The sequence below is a fragment of the Hylobates moloch genome, unplaced genomic scaffold (genome assembly GCF_009828535.3).
Source record: "Hylobates moloch isolate HMO894 unplaced genomic scaffold, HMol_V3 SCAFFOLD_4, whole genome shotgun sequence".
Classification (NCBI taxonomy): domain Eukaryota; kingdom Metazoa; phylum Chordata; class Mammalia; order Primates; family Hylobatidae; genus Hylobates; species Hylobates moloch.
Genome location: NW_026652279.1, coordinates 40,317,500 through 40,341,699, shown reverse-complemented (window position 1 = coordinate 40,341,699; position 24,200 = coordinate 40,317,500). Strand labels below are relative to the sequence as shown.

General features: G+C 38.9%; 1 protein-coding gene across 5 annotated transcripts in view; it reads left to right on the top strand.

The window, feature by feature from the left end:
* The window catches only part of STXBP5L (syntaxin binding protein 5L), a 562,981-nt gene that overhangs the window by 520,175 nt on the left and 18,606 nt on the right, over positions 1 to 24,200 (top strand). For all 5 annotated transcript variants that reach the window (XM_032150070.2, XM_032150069.2, XM_058437438.1 and 2 more), the window contains 3 exons: positions 11,494 to 11,854; positions 17,410 to 17,575; positions 20,119 to 20,230. In XM_032150070.2, coding sequence (XP_032005961.1) covers positions 11,494 to 11,854; positions 17,410 to 17,575; positions 20,119 to 20,230 — 639 coding nt within the window. The remainder of the gene's footprint in view (positions 1 to 11,493; positions 11,855 to 17,409; positions 17,576 to 20,118; positions 20,231 to 24,200) is intronic.

The following is a 24,200-nucleotide window of genomic DNA, read 5'->3' as shown; positions in this document are numbered from 1 at the left end:
CCCGCCACCACGCCTGGCTAATTTTTTGTATTTTTCAGGAGAGACAGGGTTTCACCATGTGAGCCAGGATGGTCTTGATCTCCTGACCTCGTGATCCACCCGCCTCGGCCTCCCAAAGTGCTGGGATTACAGGCTGTTGAGGGTTTTAAAGGATTTTTAGATTTTTTAAATTCGCTGAAGAAGAATGAAATTCCCTTCAGGTACTATCAAAAACAAAATTTCACTTACCCTTCTGTCATTTGTTAGTGGCATGAATTCAGACTTTTGCCAGAATAGGGCCCCTTCTTATACAGACAGATGAAAAAAAATCTATTATCATTCTTTGTGAAAATTCAATGAACTAGATACATAGTTATTTTCTTAATAGAGCAGAAATAGTAAGTAACCCTTTAGGATGTGTGACTGGCAAACATTGAAAGACTGTCAATTATACACATCCTTACTTGGGCATGTAGTTTTGAGGTATTTACAATTTTACATCTTTTTTTCAGGCTAAACCAAACCGAAAACAAAACAAAACTCTTCTATTTCACATAAGAAAAGTCTGAAACAGAAGAAATAATCTTGGACTGTGGAAATATAAATTCAAAATAATGAAAATTTTTTCAAACAAATAGGAAATTAAAAATTATGACTTTTAATTAAGGCTGAGTTTTCCAAAAGCATAGTCTTGCAGATGAGTATGATACATATGTTAAATTGTTTCTGCTAAAGCTTTAGCCATTAATAAAATATTCTTGCATTTTTTCTGGTCAGGTTCAATTTTGTTTACAAATAGGTTTTGAGGGCGGTATGCCTCAATTATAGGACCAGATTTATTATGGTAAATACTGAGATCAGAAAGCATATGTAACTGCATCATAGAGTGATTACATCTAGGCATTATTGCCAGCCAAGGTTGATAAATATGCCCAATAAGTATAATTGTTCTCTGTGTCAGCCCTTGTTGAAGGAATACTCACGGCAGTGGTGTACCGCTATCATAGCTACCATTAAATTACTCATCGTGAGTGGTTGTCCCACTTTCCTCAGGTTTTCTTCTGCCATCTGTGACAGCTTCTTGATCTGTCCCCAGGTGGGTGGCTGTGTTCAGTGGGTGTTGCTCGTGACAGTTGGTGTCCTCCTTAGCATCAGTCAAGACATGGCTGCAACCGGGGGATCCTCGGGATCCTCCCAGAATCTCTTCCTCGGCATCTGGCTCATGAAAAGGTTTCAGGTTTCTTGATGGTATCCAAATCGGCTGTTGATTTTGGCCTGGAGAAACACAAGCATAACCTCCACCCCAAGTTATTATTTTACCTATTTCCCAAATTTTTGTTATCAGATTTCCCCACCAAATCAGTTGTTCTGCTTCTGTCTTTGCAGCTGGTTTCTGTAGATGCTGTTCAGCTGCTGATAACATCTGGCCTTTGGGCAGGCTCAAAAAATTTAAAGTTAATAATGCTAGATTCAGTTGTATCTGCAGCATTCCATATTCTCTATTTTCCCCTTTCTGCTTTTGCAACTGCTGTTTTAGGGAAAGATTCATTCTTTCCATTATGGCTTGTCCTTGAGAATTGTATGAAATACCAGTAATGTGTTTAATATTCCACCTAGAGAAAAATGTAGCTAGAGCTTGGCTAGTATAGCCTGGGGCATTATCTGTTTTAGTAGAGGCTGGAATGCCCATCACCGCAAAACACTGCAAAAGGTGACATTTAACACAGGCAGAAGACTCTCCTGACTGGCATGTAGCCCAGACAAAGTGAAAAAAGGTGTCCACACATACATGTACATAAGCTAGTCTCCTAAACGAGGGAATATGTGTGACATCCATTTGCCAAAGAGAGTTAGGTTCCAATCCTCGAGGATTAACTCCCTTGTAAAAGATGAAGAATGTACCATTTGGTAAGTTGGGCATCGCCGGATAATATTTTTAGCTTCTTTCCAGGTAATGCTGTATCTGCATTTGAGACCAGAGGCATTAGCATGGGTTAAATTGTGAAAAAGTTTCTAGCATTAGATATTGCATTAGCAACTAGGCGATCAGCCATTTGATTCCCTTCAGTCAAAGGTCCTGGAAGAGGTATATGAGCCCTAATGTGAGTGATGTAAAAAGGGTGCATTCTACTTCTAACTGCTGTTTGCAATTGGGTAAATAAAGTCATCGGTTGTTCATCTGTATGAAATTGTAACTGAGCATTTTCAATTAACTGTGTGGAATGAACCACTTATGAAGAATCAGAAATCACATTAATAGGCATATCAAAAGCAATCAATACCTCAATTACAGCTACAAGCTCCGCTTTTTGAGCTGAAGTATAGGGTGTCTGGAAAACTTTACTTTTCGATCCAGAATAAGAAGCTTTACCATTACTAGACCCATCTGTGAAACAATGAAAATGCTTAGCAGGCTGCAGGTTGTTTACTGCAGGAATTGTAAATGCAAACCATTCACAGTATTGCTCAGCTAAGGGGATAGTCAAGAAACAGTCTTTTAAATCTATGACTATTAAAGGCCAATTTTTAGGAATTATAGCAGGAGAAGGCAATCCTGGCTGTAATGCTCCCATAGGTTGTATAACTGAATAGATGGCTCTTAAGTCGGTTAACATTCTCCATTTACCTGATTTTTTCTTAATTAAGAAAACTGGAGAATTCCAAGGCAAAAATGTTGGAGCTATGTGCCCATTTTCTAATTGTTCAGTAACTAATTTCTCTAAAGCCTCCAGTTTCTCTTTACTTAGCGGCCATTGTTCTATCCAAATTGGCTTATCTGTTAACCATTTTAAAGGTATAGGTTCTGGAGGCTTAACAATGGCCACTATCAAGAATGATATCCTAATCTTTGGTGGGAACATTGTCTTTCCACTTGAAGTGGTTCTTTCAAACCTTGCAGATTTTTTTCTAGTCCCATACCAGGGACATACCCCATTTCATGCATTATATGTTGACTTTAAGGGCTATATAATTGTTCTGGAATTAGAACTTGTGCTCCCCATTGCTGTAATAAATCTCTTCCCCATAAATTTATAGGTACAGAAGTTATGATTGGTTGAATAGTCCCAGGTTGTCCATTGGGCCCTTCACAATGCAAAATATAACTACTTTGATATACATCAGGGGCTTTACCAACTCCAACTATGTTAAATTGAGCAGATTGAATTGGCCACGCAGACGGCCAGTGCTGTAGAGAAATGATTGAAATGTCCACTCCTGTATCTACCAAACCTTTAAATTTCTTTCCCTGAATAGTTATTTCACAGGTAGGACATTTATCAGTAATTTGATTTAACCAATAAGCTGCTTTGCCTTGTTTATTTGTGCTTCCAAATCCTCCTGTTTGTTTAATTTTACTTTTTCCCATTCCCACATACGGCACAATCAGGAGCTGTGCTATGTGCTCTCCTGGCTCTGCTTTCCAGGGAACAGAAGTAGATATAACAATTTGAATTTCCCCATTGTAATCTGAATCAATGACTCCTGTATGTATTTGTACCCCTTTTAAACTTAAACTAGACCTTTCTAAAAGTAATCCTATTGTCCCCGCTGGCAAGGATCCACAGACTCTGTTGGGACCTTTTGTGGGGGTTCCCCAGGCAGAAGTCTCACAGCTTTTGTGCAGCATAAATCTACTGCAGCACTACCGGCTGTGGTGGGGGACAGACGTTGTACAGGGGTGAGGGAATGGCCTGAGCTGGAAATGCCCCAGTTTAGAACAGCGCCCAGGACAGGCCCCTAATGGTGTTTCCCGAAATCGGATTCCCATCTTTATCAAACCTAGAGTGACACTGCTTAGCCCAATGTTTTCCTTTTTTACATTTTAGACATATTTCAGGCTCAGCAGTTTTCTTTTTTCCCTTATCTGGTGGCCTGACTTGCTGATGTTTTCTACATTCTTTTTTAGTATAACCACGCTTCCCACAGTTAAAACAAGCTCCAGGAAATGAGTATTTCCTTTATCCACTCTCAGTTCTGCCATTGCCTGTGCCAACAAAGTAGCTTTATGCAGATTACCTCCAATACCATCACAGGCCTTGATATAATCAACTAAATGTGCTTTCCCAAATTTAAAAGGAAAAGGCTCAAATGTAGCTATAATATTTCCCTGTTGATCTGGGGGGTGTATTCTAACAGGGAACTGCCAAGCCTCAAAATCACCCTCTCTTCTTGCTGAATTCCTGCCTGAACAGAACTAAGAGCGGTCGCTCGAGGCACTGCTTGAACAGTCACTGGGGCAACTACTTTTTACCCAGTGTCCTCTGGAAAAGAAAGATCTGGAGGGTTAGGCCACTCTTTTTCTTCAAAATAATAATGAGGTGGTGCAGAAGGGTAGGGATGAACCTCTCCCTCCTTTGCCGTTTTAGCTTTAGCTGGCAAATAAACCTGGTCTGTAACCTCTTCTGTTACTTCATTATACTCTCCTTCCTCCTCATCAGTGTGAAAAATTTCCAAAGTGGAATGAACCAGACCCCACACTTGTCCCATTGTTACCCTGATGCTTCTGAGCTCCCCTTCTTACTCATCATGGGGATTGCTTTAAGAGTACTTGAGTGTCCTCCAGCTAGTTCCACGTTCTCCAACCATTGCTCCGGTGACCCTTCAACCTGGATTCAAGCCCCCACAATGGATGCCACTTGCTGAGACCAGCTCAGTCGGGGAGACCCTAACCCAGCGGCGCTAGAGGAATTAAAGACACACACAGAGAAATATAGAGGTGTGAAGTGGGAAATCAGGGATCTCATAGCCTTTGGAGCTGAGAGCCCTGAACAGAGATTTACCCACATATTTATTAACAGCAAGCCAGTCATTAGCATTGTTTCTATAGATATTAAATTAACTAAAAGTATCCCTTATGGGAGATGAAAGGATGGGCTGAATTAAAGGAATAGGTTGGGCTAGTTAACTGCAGCAGGAGCATGTCCTTAAGGCACAGATCTCTCATGCTATTGTTTGTGGCTTAAGAATACCTTTAAGCATTTTTCGGCCTTGGGAGGGCCAGGTGTTCTTTGCCCTCATTCTGGTAAAACCAGAACCTTCCAGCGTGGGCGTTATGGCCATCATGAACATGTCACAGTGCTACAGAGATTTTGTTTATGGCTAGTTTTGGGGCCAGTTTATGGCCAGATTTTGGGGGTCTTGTTCCCAACACCTATCACTTTTGTCTGCATCAAAATCACTTGAAGGATTCATTACAACACAGATTACTGGGCCCCACCCCCAAAGTTTCTGATTCAGTAGGTCTGAGGTAGGGTCTGAGAATTTGCATTTTTACCAAGTTCCCAGATGTGCTGAGTCTACAAAAATGAAACCTTACTTCCTCCTTTTGTCTACTGATGCACAGGGTTCTGCTCCCCAGAAGGCTCTCTGCTCTTAAAGTCTTAAAATTATTAATAATTTTATCTTTTGATGTATGCTTGTAAGTAAAGACCAATGAGACAATGGAGCATGCACCAGGGGCTTGAAGCCTCTGCTCATGAGCAGTCTACCTCCCACCTACCTCTCACCCAGGCGATGACTTAGTTTGTGGGGAGAGAGGCATTCTACTTTCACTTTCCACTGCTTTTGGGGCCTGGAGTATACATAGAGGTGGTCAGGGTCAGGCACATGACTGGTGACATTTTGGGGCATGGAGGCAGCCATCCTTATCCTGAGTTGGTAGCACTTGGTGACTGTAGCATCTGGTCAGCCAACCAGAGGCCATGTCTTAGATTGAGGCTCTTAACCAGTCCTGTTCCAGGTAGCTAGCACTTCCTAGCAAACAATTTTAAAGACTTTCTGGGAGTCACCCATCTTCTATAGTTTGAGGTGGCAGGATGGGGTCTTATTGCTCTCAAGAGGAGAAACTTGGCAGCCATCAGACTCACGCGTACTTAAGTAACTGAAGTCATGTGGTGAGACCCTCAGTTGCCTGTGAAAGTCTGCAGTCATCTTGCAAGTATTCTCAAGCTGAAAGAGATATCCCCATACCTAAGAATGTGCTTCCTCAGGTCTGGTCTGGGCTTGAAGGACCCTGTCTTCCACCTTCCAACCTTCCTGAGACTGACTGGTTTGTCTCTTCTGGCCAACTCCATGTGGATAATCATTTCATAGCTCTGGAGACTAGCTATTGTGTTTTTGCTACAGTTCAAAATAGAGGTTAAATGTTCTTATATAGAATATTATAAAAATGAATAATAAAAAATTTTAACTTTACATAGAACATAAATAGCAAATATAAAAACACTGAAGAGATAGACCACAGAAGAAAGAAAAAAGCTTTATAATTTGCAATGTTCAATGGTACCTCTTCTCCCAATTTTTGAACAAAAAGTCCCCTATAATTTGTAGGCCTAGTGCATTTTGATTTTGTGCTAGGCCCACAAATTTTGTAGCTGATCCTGAGTATATAATATAAAATAGGAGTTTAAAAATCCATAATTAAGACTGAACTGGAGTAGTCAGGAAGTTAATAAACGTTTATTGAGCACATGACATGTCCAGATATTATAATAAGCACTGAAGATAAAGTAATGACAAAGTCATATGAAGTTTCTGTCCTCAAATAGCTTACATTCTAGATAGGAATTGAGAAGTTCTGTGGAAGTTGAGAGACAATTTAAGTTTAAACAATGTATATAAGGGAAAAGGAAAGTAAGTATCTCAGGCTCCTTATGACTCCAACTTTAATATAATTCTTCAGCCTCACTGGAACCTTAATCTGTTGATCCTACCATTTTCATTGTCATTCACCCCCTTCACGTTCCCACTTTCTAACTTAAATTTCACAGTCAAGCTCTATAATGCTTTTCTTTCATGCATTTTTTACTCTCTTGCTTCCTTTTTGCTTTGTTTGCTTTGTCATGCTTATTCAGCTTAATCTCAAACCTGGTTAAATTCAACTCTACCTATCCTATTTCTAGACCCATGTAGCTGAATATGGCTAGAGAAAAATACATAACCACACTAAAGTGTCTCATTTTACCATAAATCATCAGTAACTTCAAGTGGGCTCTTATGCTGCTAGGTAATCATACTATATTTTCCTAGTCCTTGCCCCTGCACTCCTGGACAACAATTGCATATTTTCTTGTTTATCCTTTTGGTTGGTTGTGTGTGTGTGTGTGTGTGTTTTGTTTTGTTTTGGTATAGATGAGGTCTCACTCTGTCACCCAGGCTGGAGAGCAATGGTGCAATCATAGCTCACTGTCACCCTGAACTACTAGACTCAAGCGATCCTCCCGTCTCAGCCACCTGAGTAGCTGGGACTACAGGCATGCCATCATGCCTGGCTAACAATTACGTATTTTCTCTAGTCTCTTTAAATCTCCAAAACTTACTTTTCTATATTCAATCTCAGCAATCACCATGTGTCCTCTTTTATTGAGAAAATTGAAATAATCAGATAAAAACTTCAGCAGCTATCATCACATCTACCAACCTATCTGCTTGTATCTTCATGGCCTGCATATTCTCTCCTGTTAACAGTTACTAAACTAAGCTTCTAACTAGGTGACTCATTTAACAGAATCATTCTATCTCCTGGCCTATCCTAAAGGGAATCAAGGTTGGAAGCAGGCAGAGCAGTGAAGAAGTTAATATAATAGTCTGGATGAAAAATGGATAGAGGCTTGTGTGAACTGGGTGGTAGTTATTCACTGTATTCCACTTATACTCTAGACTCTGTTTATACACTAGACTCCACTTATATACTAGACTTTACCTGCTTTCACCTACTTAAGAAAGTCAATCCAGCAATTTTTCCTTTGTTTCCTTTATAATAAATGTTTTTCTTTCTACCGAATCATTATATAAATATATTGTTATATTTTCCATTAAAAAGGAGAAACAATGGATTCTAGGATGTTTTAGTAATGGGCAATATAGTAGTGAATAAAACAGAAAAAAGTCCTTGCCTTCATAAAACTTACTTTCTATGGTAGAGATAGATAATGTGTGTGATAAATAAGTAATTTTATGGGATATTAGATACTAATAACTACTAAGGAAAAAATTAGAGCAGAAAAGGAGATAGGAATTCTTGGTCATTTCTCAGGCAACATCTTATTTGACATTTCAGCAACGTATTACACAGGCTACCATTCCTACCTTAAAACACTTCAAATTCTAGAGTGCTATTTTCACCTGATTTTCTTCCTACCTTCTAGCTATTCCTTCTCAATCTCCTTTGCTTGTTCCTCCTCCATTTCAGTGGACTTAAATCAGAATGCCCCAAGATTGATTCTTTGAAACTTTTCTCTTTATATTGAAGCACTAAATGAATTCAGCCAGCTTCATGCCTTTAAATGTCTGATGGATCATACATTTATATTTATAATCTGGATCTCTCCCCAAATTCCTAACATATATGCAGCTATTTGATATCCATTTGGATGCTTAGTAAGTATCTCAAACTTAACATGTTCAAACCTGAGCTCCTGGTATTCCTCTCATTCCTGTCACACTTTTCTACATCTATTAATCACAATTCCATGCTTCCAGTTTCTCAGGTCAAAAACATTGGAATCACCCTTGACCCCCATATTTCTTTCATACCCTAAATCCAATTTGTTAACAAATCCTGCTGGCACAACCTTTACAATATACTCAGATTCTGACATTGCTCACCATCTCTACTATTACCACACAGTTCAACCAAGCCTCTATCCATTTTTCACGCAGACTAATACACTAACCTCTTCACTGCTCTCCCTGCTTCCAGCCTTGGTTCCCTTTAGGATACGCCCAGAAGGTAGGGTGATTCTGTTACATGAAAGTTAGATTACATCACTTCCATTCTCAAAATCCTTCCATCTCACGATAAGTAAAAGTCTAGGTCTTTACCATGTCCTGAAAGAACCAACATGATCTGGCTCTACTTTGTCTCTCTGATCTTACCTCTTATGAATCTTCTTGGCATTCTAGAAAGTCAAGATCTATAAAGAATCTGAGATTTTATTCTACTTGTAAGCTAATAAAGTTAGGTTGCCAGTTTCGATGCTGATAGAAGACATGAAACTCCTGGCTCAGAGACAAAGGATAATTTATTATTCACAACAGTCATAGAAAGTCAGTATTTTCTGCTGGTTTCCTGAACCCTAATTCCCACAGGATGATGAAAAGAAGGCTTCCCTTCTTTATTAGTTTGCTCAGGTTGCCATAATGAAATACCACAGACTCAGTGGCTTAAACAGCAGAAATTTATTTTCTGACAGTTCTGGAGACTGAAACTCTAAGTTCAAGGTGCCAGCAGGGCAGATGTTTAGTGAGGTCTCTTCCTTTGGGTTGCAGATGGCTGCCTTCTTGCTGTGTGCTCACATGGCCTTTCCTTTGTGTACACATAGGGAGGGGGAGAGAGAGGGAGAGCATGTACTCTGGTATCTCTTTTTAAAAGGACACTAATTCTATCAGATTAGAGCCATACCCTTATGATCTTATTTAATCTTAATTATTTCCTTAAAGGCTCCATCTTCAAATAGATCCATAGTGGGGGTTGGGGCTTTAACATACGATTTTTTTTACAAGAGGTTGGCAGGGGATGCAAACATTCAGTCTATAACACTATTTAAAATTTATCCACCTTTTTTCAACACTTTTTGTCTTCTTTTCTGCTTTAATTTTTTCCTTAGTACTCATTACTATCTAATATCCCATATGATTACTTATTTATCAGACATATTATCTATCTCTACCATAGAAAGTAAGTTTTATGAAGGCAGGGACTTTTGTCTGTTTTATTCACTACTATATTGCCTATGACTAAAATAGAGCCTAGAGCACATAGATTGTCCTTGATACTGTATGTATTGATTGAATGAAGGTTGTAGTGGGCAATGCTGGTTATTTGGGAAAGCTGGAGTAAAGTACACTCCTAGCCAGTGAGTTCTTCTTTAAGAGGAAAGTCCTAATTAATTCAGATCTTATTATTGAAGCCCTTAAGTTTAAGCATACTTCGTAAGTGTATTTCTGAAGTAGTAGCTGCTTATAATGTAGATTTACTTGAGTTTTTTCCAGTTAGAAAAGATTAATTCTAAACGATTAATAATACATTGTTTGGAAAACTTAAACCCTGTATGAACCTAATGAACAGAATATAATCAAAGAATTTATGACTAAAAATTAAGAAACAAAGCAGCTGTTTTGGCAAGGGCAGCTTATTGAGAACTTCATTTTGATGCTGACAGATTGTATGCATTAGTATAAGTAAAATGGCTTTCAAAATGTGGATTTCTTGTCTTTTTAACCTACTGTCAGCCGTCTTTAAATCAAGAATGCAAAGATATACTTAGAAAAGTCTTTCTATGGCAGGTAGTTATGAAAATGTGGTTTTACTGAATAGCAGGATCAATCCTAGGTTAATTTTAATTAAATCATTCTTCATAGCTTTTGGCATTTTTCCTTCATGGGAGATTGGGAGAGATGTTCTCCCTTAACCCTTAAACTGCAGCACCTAAACCTCTACTCCCCTAGCCTCTGCTGTTACCCTTATATACATTTATAGATTTCTTAGTTTCACAGTGGATTTAAAAACACAACTAAGATATTAGATCATCCCAATATACTCTTTTCAATTTGATAAATTTTAAGGACTTTATAAGTACTTTCTAAATGAGTATATTTTTATGTCACCCTTCCCTTTTCAAGTCTCTGTCACATGTACACCCTTGAGGCATATCAGTCTAAGCTAACATACTTACTCGCTCTGCATGATGTAAAAGGACAAAGGAAAGAAAAGGCTAATAGGGTACTGCTTAGGGAAGACTCTGGAAATATCCGAAGATCAATAGAGCCCAAACTACCTCCTAAGCTTTATAGTATATTGTCCTCCAAGACTGGTGAAAATCACCTATAGGCAATAATCTGGTATACATTGTCAACCTTGGAGAATCCAGGTGAGTAAAACCCCTTTCTGTGTAAAGATGCAAAAGCCTACCTAAGAGCTGAAGGTAATTGTTTTGTCTTTTTCATACAATTAAAATTGCCACCATGAGTTCTAGATATTGAAATTTCTTCTTGTTTGATTTTGAAGAAAAATCAAGCATTTTCTAGCAAATTAGTCATGAAATAAGAAAATCAAATAAGATTGTGTGATTATTTTTTCAGTTGAAGTTATTTCAATAAATAAAATATGCACATTTTTAAAATTTTCTTTTTTATAAAAGGACTTTAAGGGGGACTATATAGTATAATGAAAGAATCCTGGGGTAGAAATCAGAAAAATCTGAGTTCTAATCTAGGCTGTGACCTAACTTGCTGTGTGATCTGGCCCAACTTTCATAATCTTTCTGGGTCTGTTTTTTCTTCTTTTTTTAATATGAGAGGGTTTGACCAGTTGGCGTCTTAAGTTCCTTTTAGACCTAACGTTCTATGATTCCAACTTATTATAACAGATGAACTCACAAATCTACAAATTCATATACATTAGGGCAATATTATGACTCTATAGGTATAAATTATCACCATGTAAAACTTTAATTCCCCATAGATGCTTTAGAATGAATTTGACATGTCAGTGATGTCCAATTGTTTTTACAGGTACTTTCCTCTCATTGAAGGGAGCTGTGCTAACATTCTCCTGTATGGACCGAATGGGTGGATTAATGCAACCACCATATGAAGTTTGGAGGGATCCAAACAACATAGATGAACATGAAAAATCTTGGAGAAGGAAAGTGGTAATGAATTCATCTTCTGCATCCCAAGAAATAGGAGATCATCAGTATACAATAATCTGCTCAGAAAAACAAGCCAAAGTCTTCTCACTGCCTTCTCAGACTTGCCTTTATGTTCATAACATCACGGAGACATCTTTTATACTGCAAGCAAATGTGGTGGTCATGTGTAACAGTGCCTGCTTGGCATGCTTTTGTGCTAATGGACATATCATGATAATGAGGTACTTGCCTTCTTATAAATTATCTGGTAATCACAACAATACCAGCAAGGTACAATTCTAAAAAATATATGTGTTATGTGCAGATGTTATCAAGAAGCAACCTGAGATCGTTGTTTCATTATGTTTCTGGATGTTTTATTGTTCAACAGTCTGATGAGAGTTTGGGGTTTTTGTGTTTTGTTTTGGTTTTTCTTTTTTGCTAAAAATGCTTGGCATTGTGAGTAAATATATTTTTAATTGCTATGAAGGAATCTAAGAAAAGAATGATTTTTCAGTCATTCAGAAAATATTTATTGAGCATGTCTCCCAGATGCTACACTAAGCACTGGAAATGAAAAATTAATAAGCTAAATGGAAAAGAAGTTAACTTTTACTTTTCCTGTGTTTCATACTTCACCCAAGAAATTTACATACAGAATTTCATTTGATCCCTAGAACTTCTCTAGGACATAGGAAAATAAACTATTATTTGCATCCTCCATTTTACATGTGTTAATAACTTAAAGTTACAGTTTGCCTGAGGTTGCAAGTCTAGGAAAAGTGAGGCCAGTCTGATAACTAAAAGTTATCAGATACTTTTAAAATAAAATATTGGTCAAGAGATTTCATTCTACTGTTAGTGAAATGAAATAAAATTTACGAGACACAAAAATAATTACCTAATGATTTTATGAATTCAGCAAATAGCTCATAAACATATACTATATAGAAGTCACTGTCTTTTTTTAATATCTCACGTATTTCCAAAAATCATTGAGACGAGCATTGTGCTAGGCCTGTGAAGGATATAAAAATTAGTAAAACATGGTCCTAACCCTTAAGAAACTCACTGTCTAACTTGGGAAGATAAGATAGATACACAGACATTATAACAAAAAGAAAATATAAATTCCAACAGAGGAAATATGGGATTGAATTTTCTAGCTACAAACTAAGTTCCCAAAGTCATAGCATAGTTGAACATGTATTATAAAAGAAGAGTTGTTGGGAGGACAGTAACATGGAGAGGTAGTTTGAAGCAAATTGTTGAGGACCTTGAATGTCAGGCTGAGTTTGACATTTATCAATTAATAGGAAATGGGGTTTTAAGCAGGTAATTAACCTTCTCTAGCCATGTGTTAGGACATACACAGGGAGGGAGAAGTCGAGATAGGCTTTTGAACTGAGGTGGTGTCTGTATTGAAGGCAACGAGGAAACAGGTGTAAGGGAAACTTATTGAATGCAAAGCTAATTGGTTGTGAACAGTAACGGAGGTTGTTAAATCTCGAGAAGAGAGTTTAAAGGTTAAAAATTTTTTTGAACTTAGATAACGGTTATAAAGAGAAATTTAATAATAAATTGAGAATAAATATTTGAAATTTGAGGTGTTATAAGCCATCCAGCAGAGGTTTAGCAATAAATTTAAGATTCGTACTCTTAGAAAAATATATGTGGAAGGTGCAGCTTTGGAAGTCATCTATGTAAATGCATCAGTAAAAGTTATGTCAGCAAATGAGATAATAAAAAAAGATAGCATAAAAAGAAACAAGAAATTGACTGAGCTGAGGATAGAAACTTGGGGGTATTCTACGTTTATGTAGTGAAAGAAAGAAGAAGATGCAGCAAAGGAGATTGAGAAGAAGTTATTAGAAAGATAGGAAAGGACCAGAATTGTATAACTTCATTAAATAAAAAGAGAAGAATATTAAAACAAAAGAGGTGGTCAAGAGGTAGGAAAATATAGCAGAGTGGTCAAAGAATTTGGGTACAAGAAAAAAACAGTAGATCTCACAACTGGTGGGATATTAATGATCTTTGAGAAAGCAAATCTTAGCAGCATGGTGGAAACAAAAGCTAATTTTCAAGGAGACAAGAATAGAGGCAGTGGTGTAGATCAGGGTTTGGCAAATTAATATCCAAAACAAAATCTACCTCCATTCCCCTATCTGATTTTGTACAGCCTGCAAGCACTAAGAATGGTTTTTAAATATTTAATGGTTGAAAAAACTCAAAGAGAAGAAGAATATTTCATGATATGTGAAAATTATACTAATTTTAAATGTCAATGCCCATAAATAAAGGTTTTGGAACACAGCCACACCCATGTTTCTGTATATTGACTATGGCTGCTTTTGCACTACATGGCAGAATTGAGTAGTTGCAACAGAGACTATATGGCCTGCAGAGCCTAAAATATTTACTATCATAAATATTTATGGGCCCTTTTCCCCTGGTATTGATTGTTATTTCAGGAAATTTTGTGGTTAAAAGAGAGATGAGACAGGAAAGTCATTTAAGGGTGAAACTAGGTTTTGAGAGTTTTTTTTTTTAAGCAGAAAATATGAGCAGATTTGTAAGCCAAGGGAAAGTAGTAAAGGAGAAAATTTTGAATAAAAATAGTCATTTTATGGTCTGTTCATTCTCTCATATATTTCTGATTCTTTTCTATCTATCTAGTTCCCTCTTTCTCAAACTGTATTTAGAAATTTCTGATAAGGTCATTTCAATCTTGTTTGAAAATGATTTAACTCCCAGACATGCCTCAGATTTGGGGGGAAAAAAAGGTCTATTTGTGTATGTGTGTAAATGTGTGTATCTCTCACACACATACAGAGTCATTGATCAATGGTATGTCTTCCTCTGTCCTTTATAAAAGCTGCTTGACATGATAATGGTTACTTTGATATTGTGTCATAGTAGAAATCGTTCATGTGTTCCTGAGGATCCTCAAAAATATCTGAAAAGGAAATAATTTTGATATGATTTTAATAATACATATATATAAACTGTAGCTAGGAAACAGTGGTATGTACTCTGCTGTATGGTTTAAAGAAATGAATCCTACAAACTAGCATGCACCTGGCCTCATTCATTTTCCCATACTGAGTATATTCCCAGGATCTTTCCAGAACCTACCAGAAGATAACTCTCCTGAGCCCAGTCTTCTCAAGTCCTAGTTTTCTGATAGATATCAGGTAGCTAGCCAATGGTTACTTAGATCCTAAGTACCTGGACCCAGAAAAGCAAGTTTGAGAGTAGAGAGGAGAAATAGAAGAGGCTTTTCTTTGCATGAATTCTCAAACTTGGCTGTAAGAGACACTTTTTGTGAGATCCACCTTTAGTTACCTGACGCTATTTCTTTATTAAAGTGTGCTGCATAGAAGAAAGTCTTTTTTCTTCTGTTATAAGAGCAATTGTTTCCTAGCAGTTAACAACTGACTTGCTCTTTCTCTTTTCCTACCTGAAGTGACTACACCTCTTTAATTTTCTTTTCTTGGCTTACTTGTTATTATACAATATAGACAATGTAGCACATCAGAAAAGTCAGTTGGAACCTCTTCCTCAACTCCACCCTTTAATTTGACTGAATCTGTCATGGAAATCTGTTTAACTGGGATTGGTTTGGACTCATATCTTAGGGAGCTTAGTTACCAATAGTGCTATAACAGATCATCTTTTAATATCTTTTTAAGATATTAGGTAATTCTTTCATCAATGAAGCTTTTGAATCCAGTGTGTAATTTACATTTATAGCACATCTCAATTCAGACAAGCCACGTATCAACTGCTCAATAGCTACATGTGGTTACTGGCTACCATATTGGATAGCACAGTGCTTATTCCAATAGCACAGATTTCAGGTCCCATTTTACATAGTAAATTTCCAGGTCTCAAAGTATAGTTATAAACCACTTTGATAAAGGAAATATTTTTTTCAAGGTGCTGGTTTTATGATCTGGGACAACTTAAAATCATTGTGCACACTTAGAATCAGTATAATGGTTTCAAAATTTATTTAATTTCGAGTTTACCTTTTCCCTTTTGGCATTAAAGATCTGATTAAAAGGCAATGAGACTGGTTTTCTTCAGTGGTTTGTAAAACTGGCTCGAAAAACAGTATCCAAAAGGACATTCTGATGAATATTTTAGCAAAATTATCTGCTACATTAGGATAAGCATATAGCCATGGGGTAAGACAATTCAGATGGTATTCATTTGGATGTGCAAATTCTGATCTATTATTTATAACTTATTCTCATTCCCTTACAGTCTTGACCATATTTACTTATTAGTCATGCCTCCAGTGCAGTTGCCCTAAGTTATGGGTAATTTTCATTTCCTGTGTATAGAGTGAGTAAAGGAATGGGGAGCAAAGCCACTTCATTTCCAGGCACAGTGAACTGGACCCACACCACATCTCTTTCAGTTTTGCCTTAAAGAAAGACAATAGACCAAGTATGCAGTCAGACACTTTCTAGCTGTAGTGTTTCTGACATAGCCAAAGGCTGTAAGCCATTGTAGGAACATGTGAAGTGCTACAAAAAGTGCCCCTGAAATTGCTGGCCACTGCATTTAATCCATCAAGAACATTTGCTAAGCATCTATGTGAATTAAAAGAACTGTGCCTGTGATTTTTTTATTTATATGATTTTATGTGAAAGTCTAGTTTATTGGCTCTTAAGACCCATGTCCAGGAACAGGAGTCAGCATAAGGATGCTGACCTCTCCTTCTGGCTGTGCCTGTGACTCCAGAGTCCTGTCTTACTGTGACTTAAAGTTTGATGGAGAGAAAATGTAGGATCCATAATTTCTGCCAGGAAACCAGGGTCTTCCTGTTTCTAGCACTGAGAATGGGCACCTAGTGGTCTGAGAACACTTTCTGGGCTAACATGGCCCTCACACAGGGCTGAGAAAGAAAGTGTTCTCCCTCTTGGGAAGCATATGTAGAAGTTAGTTAAGATCCTGAATCTCTTCTAAACCAATAATTGACCGCTAGGCACCCACCATACTACTGCTACCTTCAGGGCAGAAGACACTACTCTTTGTAACCCAGCCACCACCAAAAAGGGAACAAAAGGAAGGAAGGAAGGTTAAGCCATTGGATAATACTGAATCTGTTTCCCTAAGTGACTTAATCTTAGAGCAAGCATAACATCCTGGTTAATTTTTGTAAGATTTCTCCTTTTATTATCACCCTCATCATAGTTCCCAATTATCTCTTAAAGTTTAAGTGGTTTATTGACATTAGTATTTCTGATAATAGTTTACAAACTACTATAAACAAGTTTATAAACATTACTATTTCTGATGAAAATAAAGTTGTTTCTCCCTCCAAAAAAAAAAAAGAAAGTCTAGTTTATTACCACTGAGCCTTGAAGATAAGAAGAACCAACCAGGCCAGGTATGGTGGCTCATGCCTATAATCCCAGCACTTTAGGAGGCCAAGGCAGGTGGATCACTTGGAGTCAGGAGTTCGAGACCAGCCTGGCCAACATGGCAAAACCCTGTCTCTACTAAAAATACAAAAATTAGCCAGGTATGGTGGCACTCGCCTGTGGTTCCAGCTACTCAGGAGGCTGAGGCGTGAGAATCACTTGAACCTGGAAGGCAAGATTGCAGTGAGCTAACTCCACTGCACTCCAGCTTGGGTGATAGAGCAAGACTCTGTCTCAAAAAAAAGAAAAAGAAAAAAATAAAAAGAAACAACCATAAAATAATAAAAATTACTGTTTTATGTAAATATCTGCTTCTAACAACCTGCATATGATATATGGATTTACTTTTTTCCATTCAGCCTACCTAGTCTTCGCCCATTGTTGGATGTTAATTATTTGCCACTGACAGACATGAGGATAGCCCGAACATTTTGTTTTACCAATGAAGGACAGGCATTATACCTCGTCTCTCCTACTGAAATTCAGCGGTTAACATACAGCCAAGAAATGTGTGATAATCTACAGGTAGGTCAGGAGTTACATTTATGAAAAAGACATTGGACATGGTTGAGAGAATGAGAAAGATGTCTAAAAACTAAAATATTATTAGGTCAGACAATAAATATGCCCTTCCAATAATATGTTTTGAATATATATTCTTCATTTTGAGCCTACCAACTTACTAGTATGGTTCTAGGTATTGCACAGAAATAAGAAAGAGGGAGACAATGGAAAGATCATTCATATTAATAGCTGATCTTTTTATTTATTTTATTGTTTTTGCCTATGGAGAATCTTATAAAAGATTATAAACTCTCCCCTCAGGGTGGAAAATATGTATGTACACATAAAAAATTTCCATACAATTCAGGGAGTTCAAGAACGCTTGAAGAAACCTTGTGATTAAGGGACACACAAAATAAACATATATCCTGTGGGTTAGAATTGAGCATTTGTCTTTTATTGTAGCAGTAAGCATAGCCTAGAAACAGGATAGATATAAATGTCTAACCTTGTGTAAGAATGGTCACAACATTTTCTAAAAGCATCTTGGACATTTAACTAGTTAAACCCCCTCATTTTACAAATAAGAAAACTAAAACATATTTATTATAATATAGGGGTTAAGAGCATAAGCTCTAAACTATTCGAGTTGTATTTTGGCTCCTCCATTTGTGTGACTTTGGGCATTTTACTTAACCTATCTGTACACTCTACTTTGGAGCATTGTTGTCAGAATTTAGTAAGAATTCATATAAAAGACTGAGCTCAGTGCCTGGAATATAGTATGTTTTTTTAAATAAATAATAATAAATATTACTATCATCACCATTGTCATTCTACAGATATTTATTGAGTTTTTTCTATATGCCTAATGCTTGGCTAGACTCTAGGAACATGCTAATAAATAAGATACGAATCCCTGCCTGCTAGTGTAGAGCGACAGAAGTAAACAGACAATCACACTACTCTGTGGAAACGGCTATATATGGCTGTGCCAGTACTGGGGAGGCATATAAGAAGGACACCTGGGTTGATGGAGCAGAAGGGAGGTGGTTTAACCCGTTGACTCTCTAACATGCTTTTTAAAAATTTTGTGACCATCCTCACTTGAGGTTAGATAAACTTTTACAGCTATCCGTTTCTAGTCTATGCCTACTGCTACAATCAGAAACAAATGCCCAATTCTAACCCACTGGATATATATTTATTTTGTGTGTCCCTTAATCAAAAGAAGTTAGAGAAGGATTATGGGCACAACTGACTTCCAAATGGTAAATAGGAGTTATCCAGGTGACTGAATGGTTTGGGATGAAAACGATAAGATACTTTAGACAGAAGTAGTGGCATGCAAAAGCCTCAGGGCTAAGGAAACTGCCAAGAAAGTGCAGAATTGGGAGGTGAAAAGAGTGGAGCTGTTGTGCTGGAGAATTAGTCGAGTAGATCTTGCAGCCCCTTGTAAGCTCCCTGAGGAATCTATTATAGCATTTATCCCAAGGGCCGTGGTCATTAAAAAGTTTTAGCAGATTTGTTTATTAAAATACATATTCTGGTTATAGTATGGCAGTTGGTTTTCAGGAAGCATGAGGATGGAGAAAAGTTAGCGGATTCAATAGCTATAAAGTGTAATCAGCTGGATTTAGGGTTATTAGATAATAGGAGTGGAAAGGAAGGAATTAGTCATTTCTCGGTTTCTGGCTTGGGGAACCAAGTAGATGATGTTGCCATTTCCAAAGAGAAGGGCTTCAGGAGGAAGAGCACAGGTCTCAGTAGAGGTAAGGGGAGATGATGCAGTTAAAATCATACTGGAAGTTCATAGGAAACCAATATTAGGTCACAGATCTCCTGACTCAGTCTAAGTTCCTTTCTCCACACTGATGGTTCTTCAACTTTGGTCTGCTTTAGAAAGACCTGGGGAGCAAGGTCTGGTAAAAATGTAGATTACGAGAGTACATCTATGTAGAGTCTGATTTCATATATGTGGAATGCAGCCTGGATATCTGCATTTCTAACAAGCATTTCTCTAGTCATTGTAAAGCTCACCAAATATTGAAAACAATTGTACTTCACCCTATACAGGAGCTGCCTATTTTGACTCATTTAAATTATCTTTAATCATTTTATAGTTTTGTACTCCTACAAAAATAGATCCAACCTTCCATATACCACCAAAGCTGTCCTATTTCATAGGGCAGTCTATGCTTGGTTCAGGGAAGGGTAACAGGATAAAAAAGCTATAGTGACTGAAATAGGATCAGAAGTCTAGTGGTAATTATTGAGCACAGATGGAAATTAATCCTAGGGTAGCTATATTAGCTTCCCATGCTTTGGTGGAAGGAAGAAGAGAAGAGGACAGATAAAGGAAAATTTTAGAATGTTACTATAGAAGGGGAGGAATAAAAGAAATGCCAGAGGGAGAACTGTGAGCACAGCAAAAATCACCATGAAAATATATGAAAAGCAGACTGTTTTTTCATGATGTGTCCTAATATACCACAGTGTTACCTTTTTGTATATTAATTGATTTTTTAGTTGTTCTAATGCTTTTTTCTTTGAATTTGATACAGGACATGCTAGGAGATTTGTTTACTCCCATAGAGACACCAGAAGCTCAAAACAGAGGTTTTCTCAAGGGACTGTTTGGTGGAAGCGGACAAACATTTGACAGAGAAGAGCTCTGTGAGTAAATTCCTGATTATAGAAATGTGTTGCAAAATAGAAGACATGTTTCTGTGTATGTGTATTTGTGTGTGTAACTTAATGTAATATGTGATCTCAAATTCTAGACTACGTATTTTTTGCATCTATCTTAAAGTTTGAATATTTGTTTCCTTCTGTACCGTAAAAATCATTTCCGTTTACCAAACATGGAAAGTGGTCACTTCATTTTAGGAAATTGTTTAACAAAAACGATACATATAATTCATACAAATAATGAGCAAGCTAATAAATATTTCATTTGCAAGTAGATCATACCTGCATGGCAATGTGAAGGTATTCAAAAAAGTCTGGAAAAAAGATTTTTGAATCTGCCTGACTTTAATCACTGCTGGAAAACAGATTCCTTATTCAGAATGTAAGATTTATCAATCCTACAGATTAAATTACTTTAAAAATCTACCAGTGAGATTTTGATAAACAAAATCAAACAGTATTATTGTTTATCAAAGTCTCACTGGTAGATTTTTATGTAATTATGTATTTATTTATTTATTTATTATTTATTTGAGACAGAGTCTTGCTCTGTTGCCCAGGCTGGAGTGCAGTGGCCTGATCTAGGCTCACTGAAACCTCTGTCTCCCGGGTTCAAGTGATTCTCCTGCCTTAGCCTCCCAAGTAGCTGGGATTATTGGCGCCCACCATGCCTGGCTAATTTTTGCGTTTTTAGTAGAGACGAGGTTTTGCTAGGTTGGTCTTGAACTCCTGACCTCAGGTGATCTGCCCAACGCACCCTTCCAAAGTGCTGGAATTACAGGCATGAGCCACCGCACCCAGCCTCACTGGTAGATTTTTAAATAATAGGAAGATACTAGGGAAAATTTTCAGAGAGAAGGTATGAATATATTTTCCAGAATATCCTACCATCATTTGGTCCTATAGATCAAAATTCTGTTTCTCTGGAAGTTTTATGCAAAAACATCTAGGTTCCTTCATACAATAGAATATTATTTGGCCATGAAAAGGAATGGAGTACTGATACATGGTACAACATGGATAAACCTTGAAAACATCTTCCTAAATGAAAGAAGCCAGACAAAAAAAGGCCACATATTGTATGATTCCATTTATATAAAAGGTCTGGAATGGGGAAATTCAGAAAGACTGAAAGTAGGGTGGAGCCAAGATAGCTGAATAGGAACAGCTCCGGTCTATAGCTCCCAGCGTGAGTGATGCAGAAGACGGGTGATTTCTGCATTTCCATCTGAGGTACCGGGTTCATCTCACTAGGGAGTGCCAAACAGTGGGTGCAGGACAGTCGGTACAGCACACCATGCGCTAGCCGAAGCAGGGCGAGGCATTGCCTCACTTGGGAAGCGCAAGGGGTCAGGGAGTTCCCTTTCCTAGTCAAAGAAAGGGTGACAGATGGCACCTGGAAAATCGGCTCACTCCCACCCTAATACTGCGCTTTTCCAATGGGCTTGGAAAATGGCACACAGGAGATTGTGTCCCGCACCTGGCTTGGAGGGTCCTACACCCACGGAGTCTCACTGATTGCTAGCACAGCAGTCTGAGATCAAACTGCAAGGCAGCAGCCAGGCTGGGGGAGGGGCGCCCACCATTGCCCAGGCTTGCTTAGGTAAACAAAGCAGCCAGGAAGCTCGAACTGGGTGGAGCCCACCACAGCTCAAGGAGGCCTGCCTGCCTCTGTAGGCTCCACCTGTGGGGGCAGGGCACAGACAAACAAAAAGTCAGCAGGAACCTCCTCAAAATTAAATGTCCCTGTCTGACTGACAGCTTTGAAGAGAGTAGTGGTTCTCCCAGCACACAGCTGGAGATCTGAGAACGGGCAGACTGCCTCCTAAAATGGGACCTTGACACCCAAGCAGCCTAACTGGGAGGCACCCCCCAGTAGGGACAGACTGACACCTCACTCGGCCAGGTACTCCTCTGAGACAAAACTTCCAGAGGAACGATCAGACAGCTGAATTTGCGGTTCACGAAAATCCGCTGTTCTGCAGCCACCACTGCTGACACCCAGGCAAACAGGGTCTGGAGTGGACCTCTAGTAAACTCCAACAGACCTGCAGCTGAGGGTCCTGTCTGGTAGAAGGAAAACTAACAAACAGAAAGGACATCCACACCAAAAACCCATCTGTACATCACCATCATCAAAGACCAAAAGTAGAAAACTACAAAGATGGGGAGAAAACAGAGCAGAAAAACTGGAAACTCTAAAAAGCAGAGTGCCTCTCCTCCTCCAAAGGAACACAGTTCCTCACCAGCAACGGATCAAAGCTGGACGGAGAATGACTTTGATGAGTTGAGAGAAGAAGTCTTCAGACGATCAAAGCACTCCAAGCTACAGGAGGAAATTCAAACCAATGGCAAAGAAGTTAAAAACTTTGAAAAAAAATTAGACGAACGTTTAACTAAAATAACCAATGCAGAGAAGTGCTTAAAGGAGCTGATGGAGCTGAAAGCCAAGTTTCAAGAACTACATGAAGACTGCAGAAGCCTCAGTAGCTGATGCAATCAACTGGAAGAAAGTGTATCAGTGATGGAAGATGAAATGAATGAAATGAAGTGAGAAGGGAAGTTTAGAGAAAAAAGAATAAAAAGAAATGAACAAAGCCTCCAAGAAATATGGGACTATGTGAAAAGACCAAACCTATGTCTGATTGGTGTGCCTGAAAGTGATGGGGAGAATGGAACCAAGTTGGAAAACACTCTACAAGATATTATCCAGGAGAACTTCCTCAATCTAGCAAGGCAGGCCAACATTCAGATTCAGGAAATACAGAGAATGCCACAAAGATACTCCTCGAGAAGAGCAACCCCAAGACACATAATTGTCAGATTCACCAAAGTTGAAATGAAGGAAAAAATGTTAAGGGCGGCCAGAGAGAAAGGTCAGGTTACCACAAAGGGAAGCCCATCAGACTAACAGCTGATCTCTCGGCAGAAACTCTACAAGCCAGAAGAGAGTGGGGGCCAATATTCGACATTCTTAAAGAAAAGAATTTTCACCCAGAATTTCATATCCAGCCAAACTAAGCTTCATTAGTGAAGGAGAAATAAAACACTTTACAGACAAGCAAATGCTGAGACATTTTGTCACCACCAGGCCTGCCCTAAAAGAGCTCCTGAAGGAAGCACTAAACATGGAAAGAACAACCGGTACCAGCCACTGAAAAAACACGCCAAATTGTAAAGACCATCGAGGCTAGGAAGAAACTGAATTAACTAACGAGCAAAATAACCAGCTAACATCATAATGACAGGATCAAATTCACACATAACAATATGAACTTTAAATGTAAATGGGCTAAATGCTCCAATTAAAAGACACAGACCGCTTGCCTGCCTGCCTTCCTTCCTTCCTTCTTCCTTCCTTCCTTCCTTTTCTTTCTTTCTTTTCCCTCTGTGGCCCAGGCTGGAATCTAGTCGGCTCACTGCAGACCCCCGGCCTCCGGCTCTCGTGATTCTCCGGCACTGGCCTGCGGGCTGCCTGGGATTGCCGGCGCGCGCCACCACCGCTGCCTGCTTTTTCTCCTTTGGCTGGAGGCACGGTTTCGCCTTGTTGGCCAGGCTGGTTGGCAGCTCCTGACCCCGAGTGCTCTGCCCGCCTCGGCCTCCCGAGGTGCTGGGACTGCAGACTGAGTCTCGCTCACTCGGTGCTCGGTGTTGCCCAGGCTGGAGTGCGGTGGTGTGGTCTTGGCTCGCTGCAGCCTCCGCCTCCCAGCTGCCTGCCTTGGCCTCCCAGGGTGCTGGGATTGCAGCCCCTGCCGGGCCGCCGCCCCATCTGGGAGGGGGGGAGCGTCTCTGCCCGGCCACCCATCCTCTGGGAGTGAGGAGCGCCTCTGCCGGACCACACATCGTCTGGGAAGTGAGGAGCGCCTCTGCCCGGCCGCTCCATCTGGGAAGTGAGAAGCGCCTCTGCCCGGCCGCCCCGTCTGGGAAGTGAGGAGCGCCTCTGCCTGGCCACCCA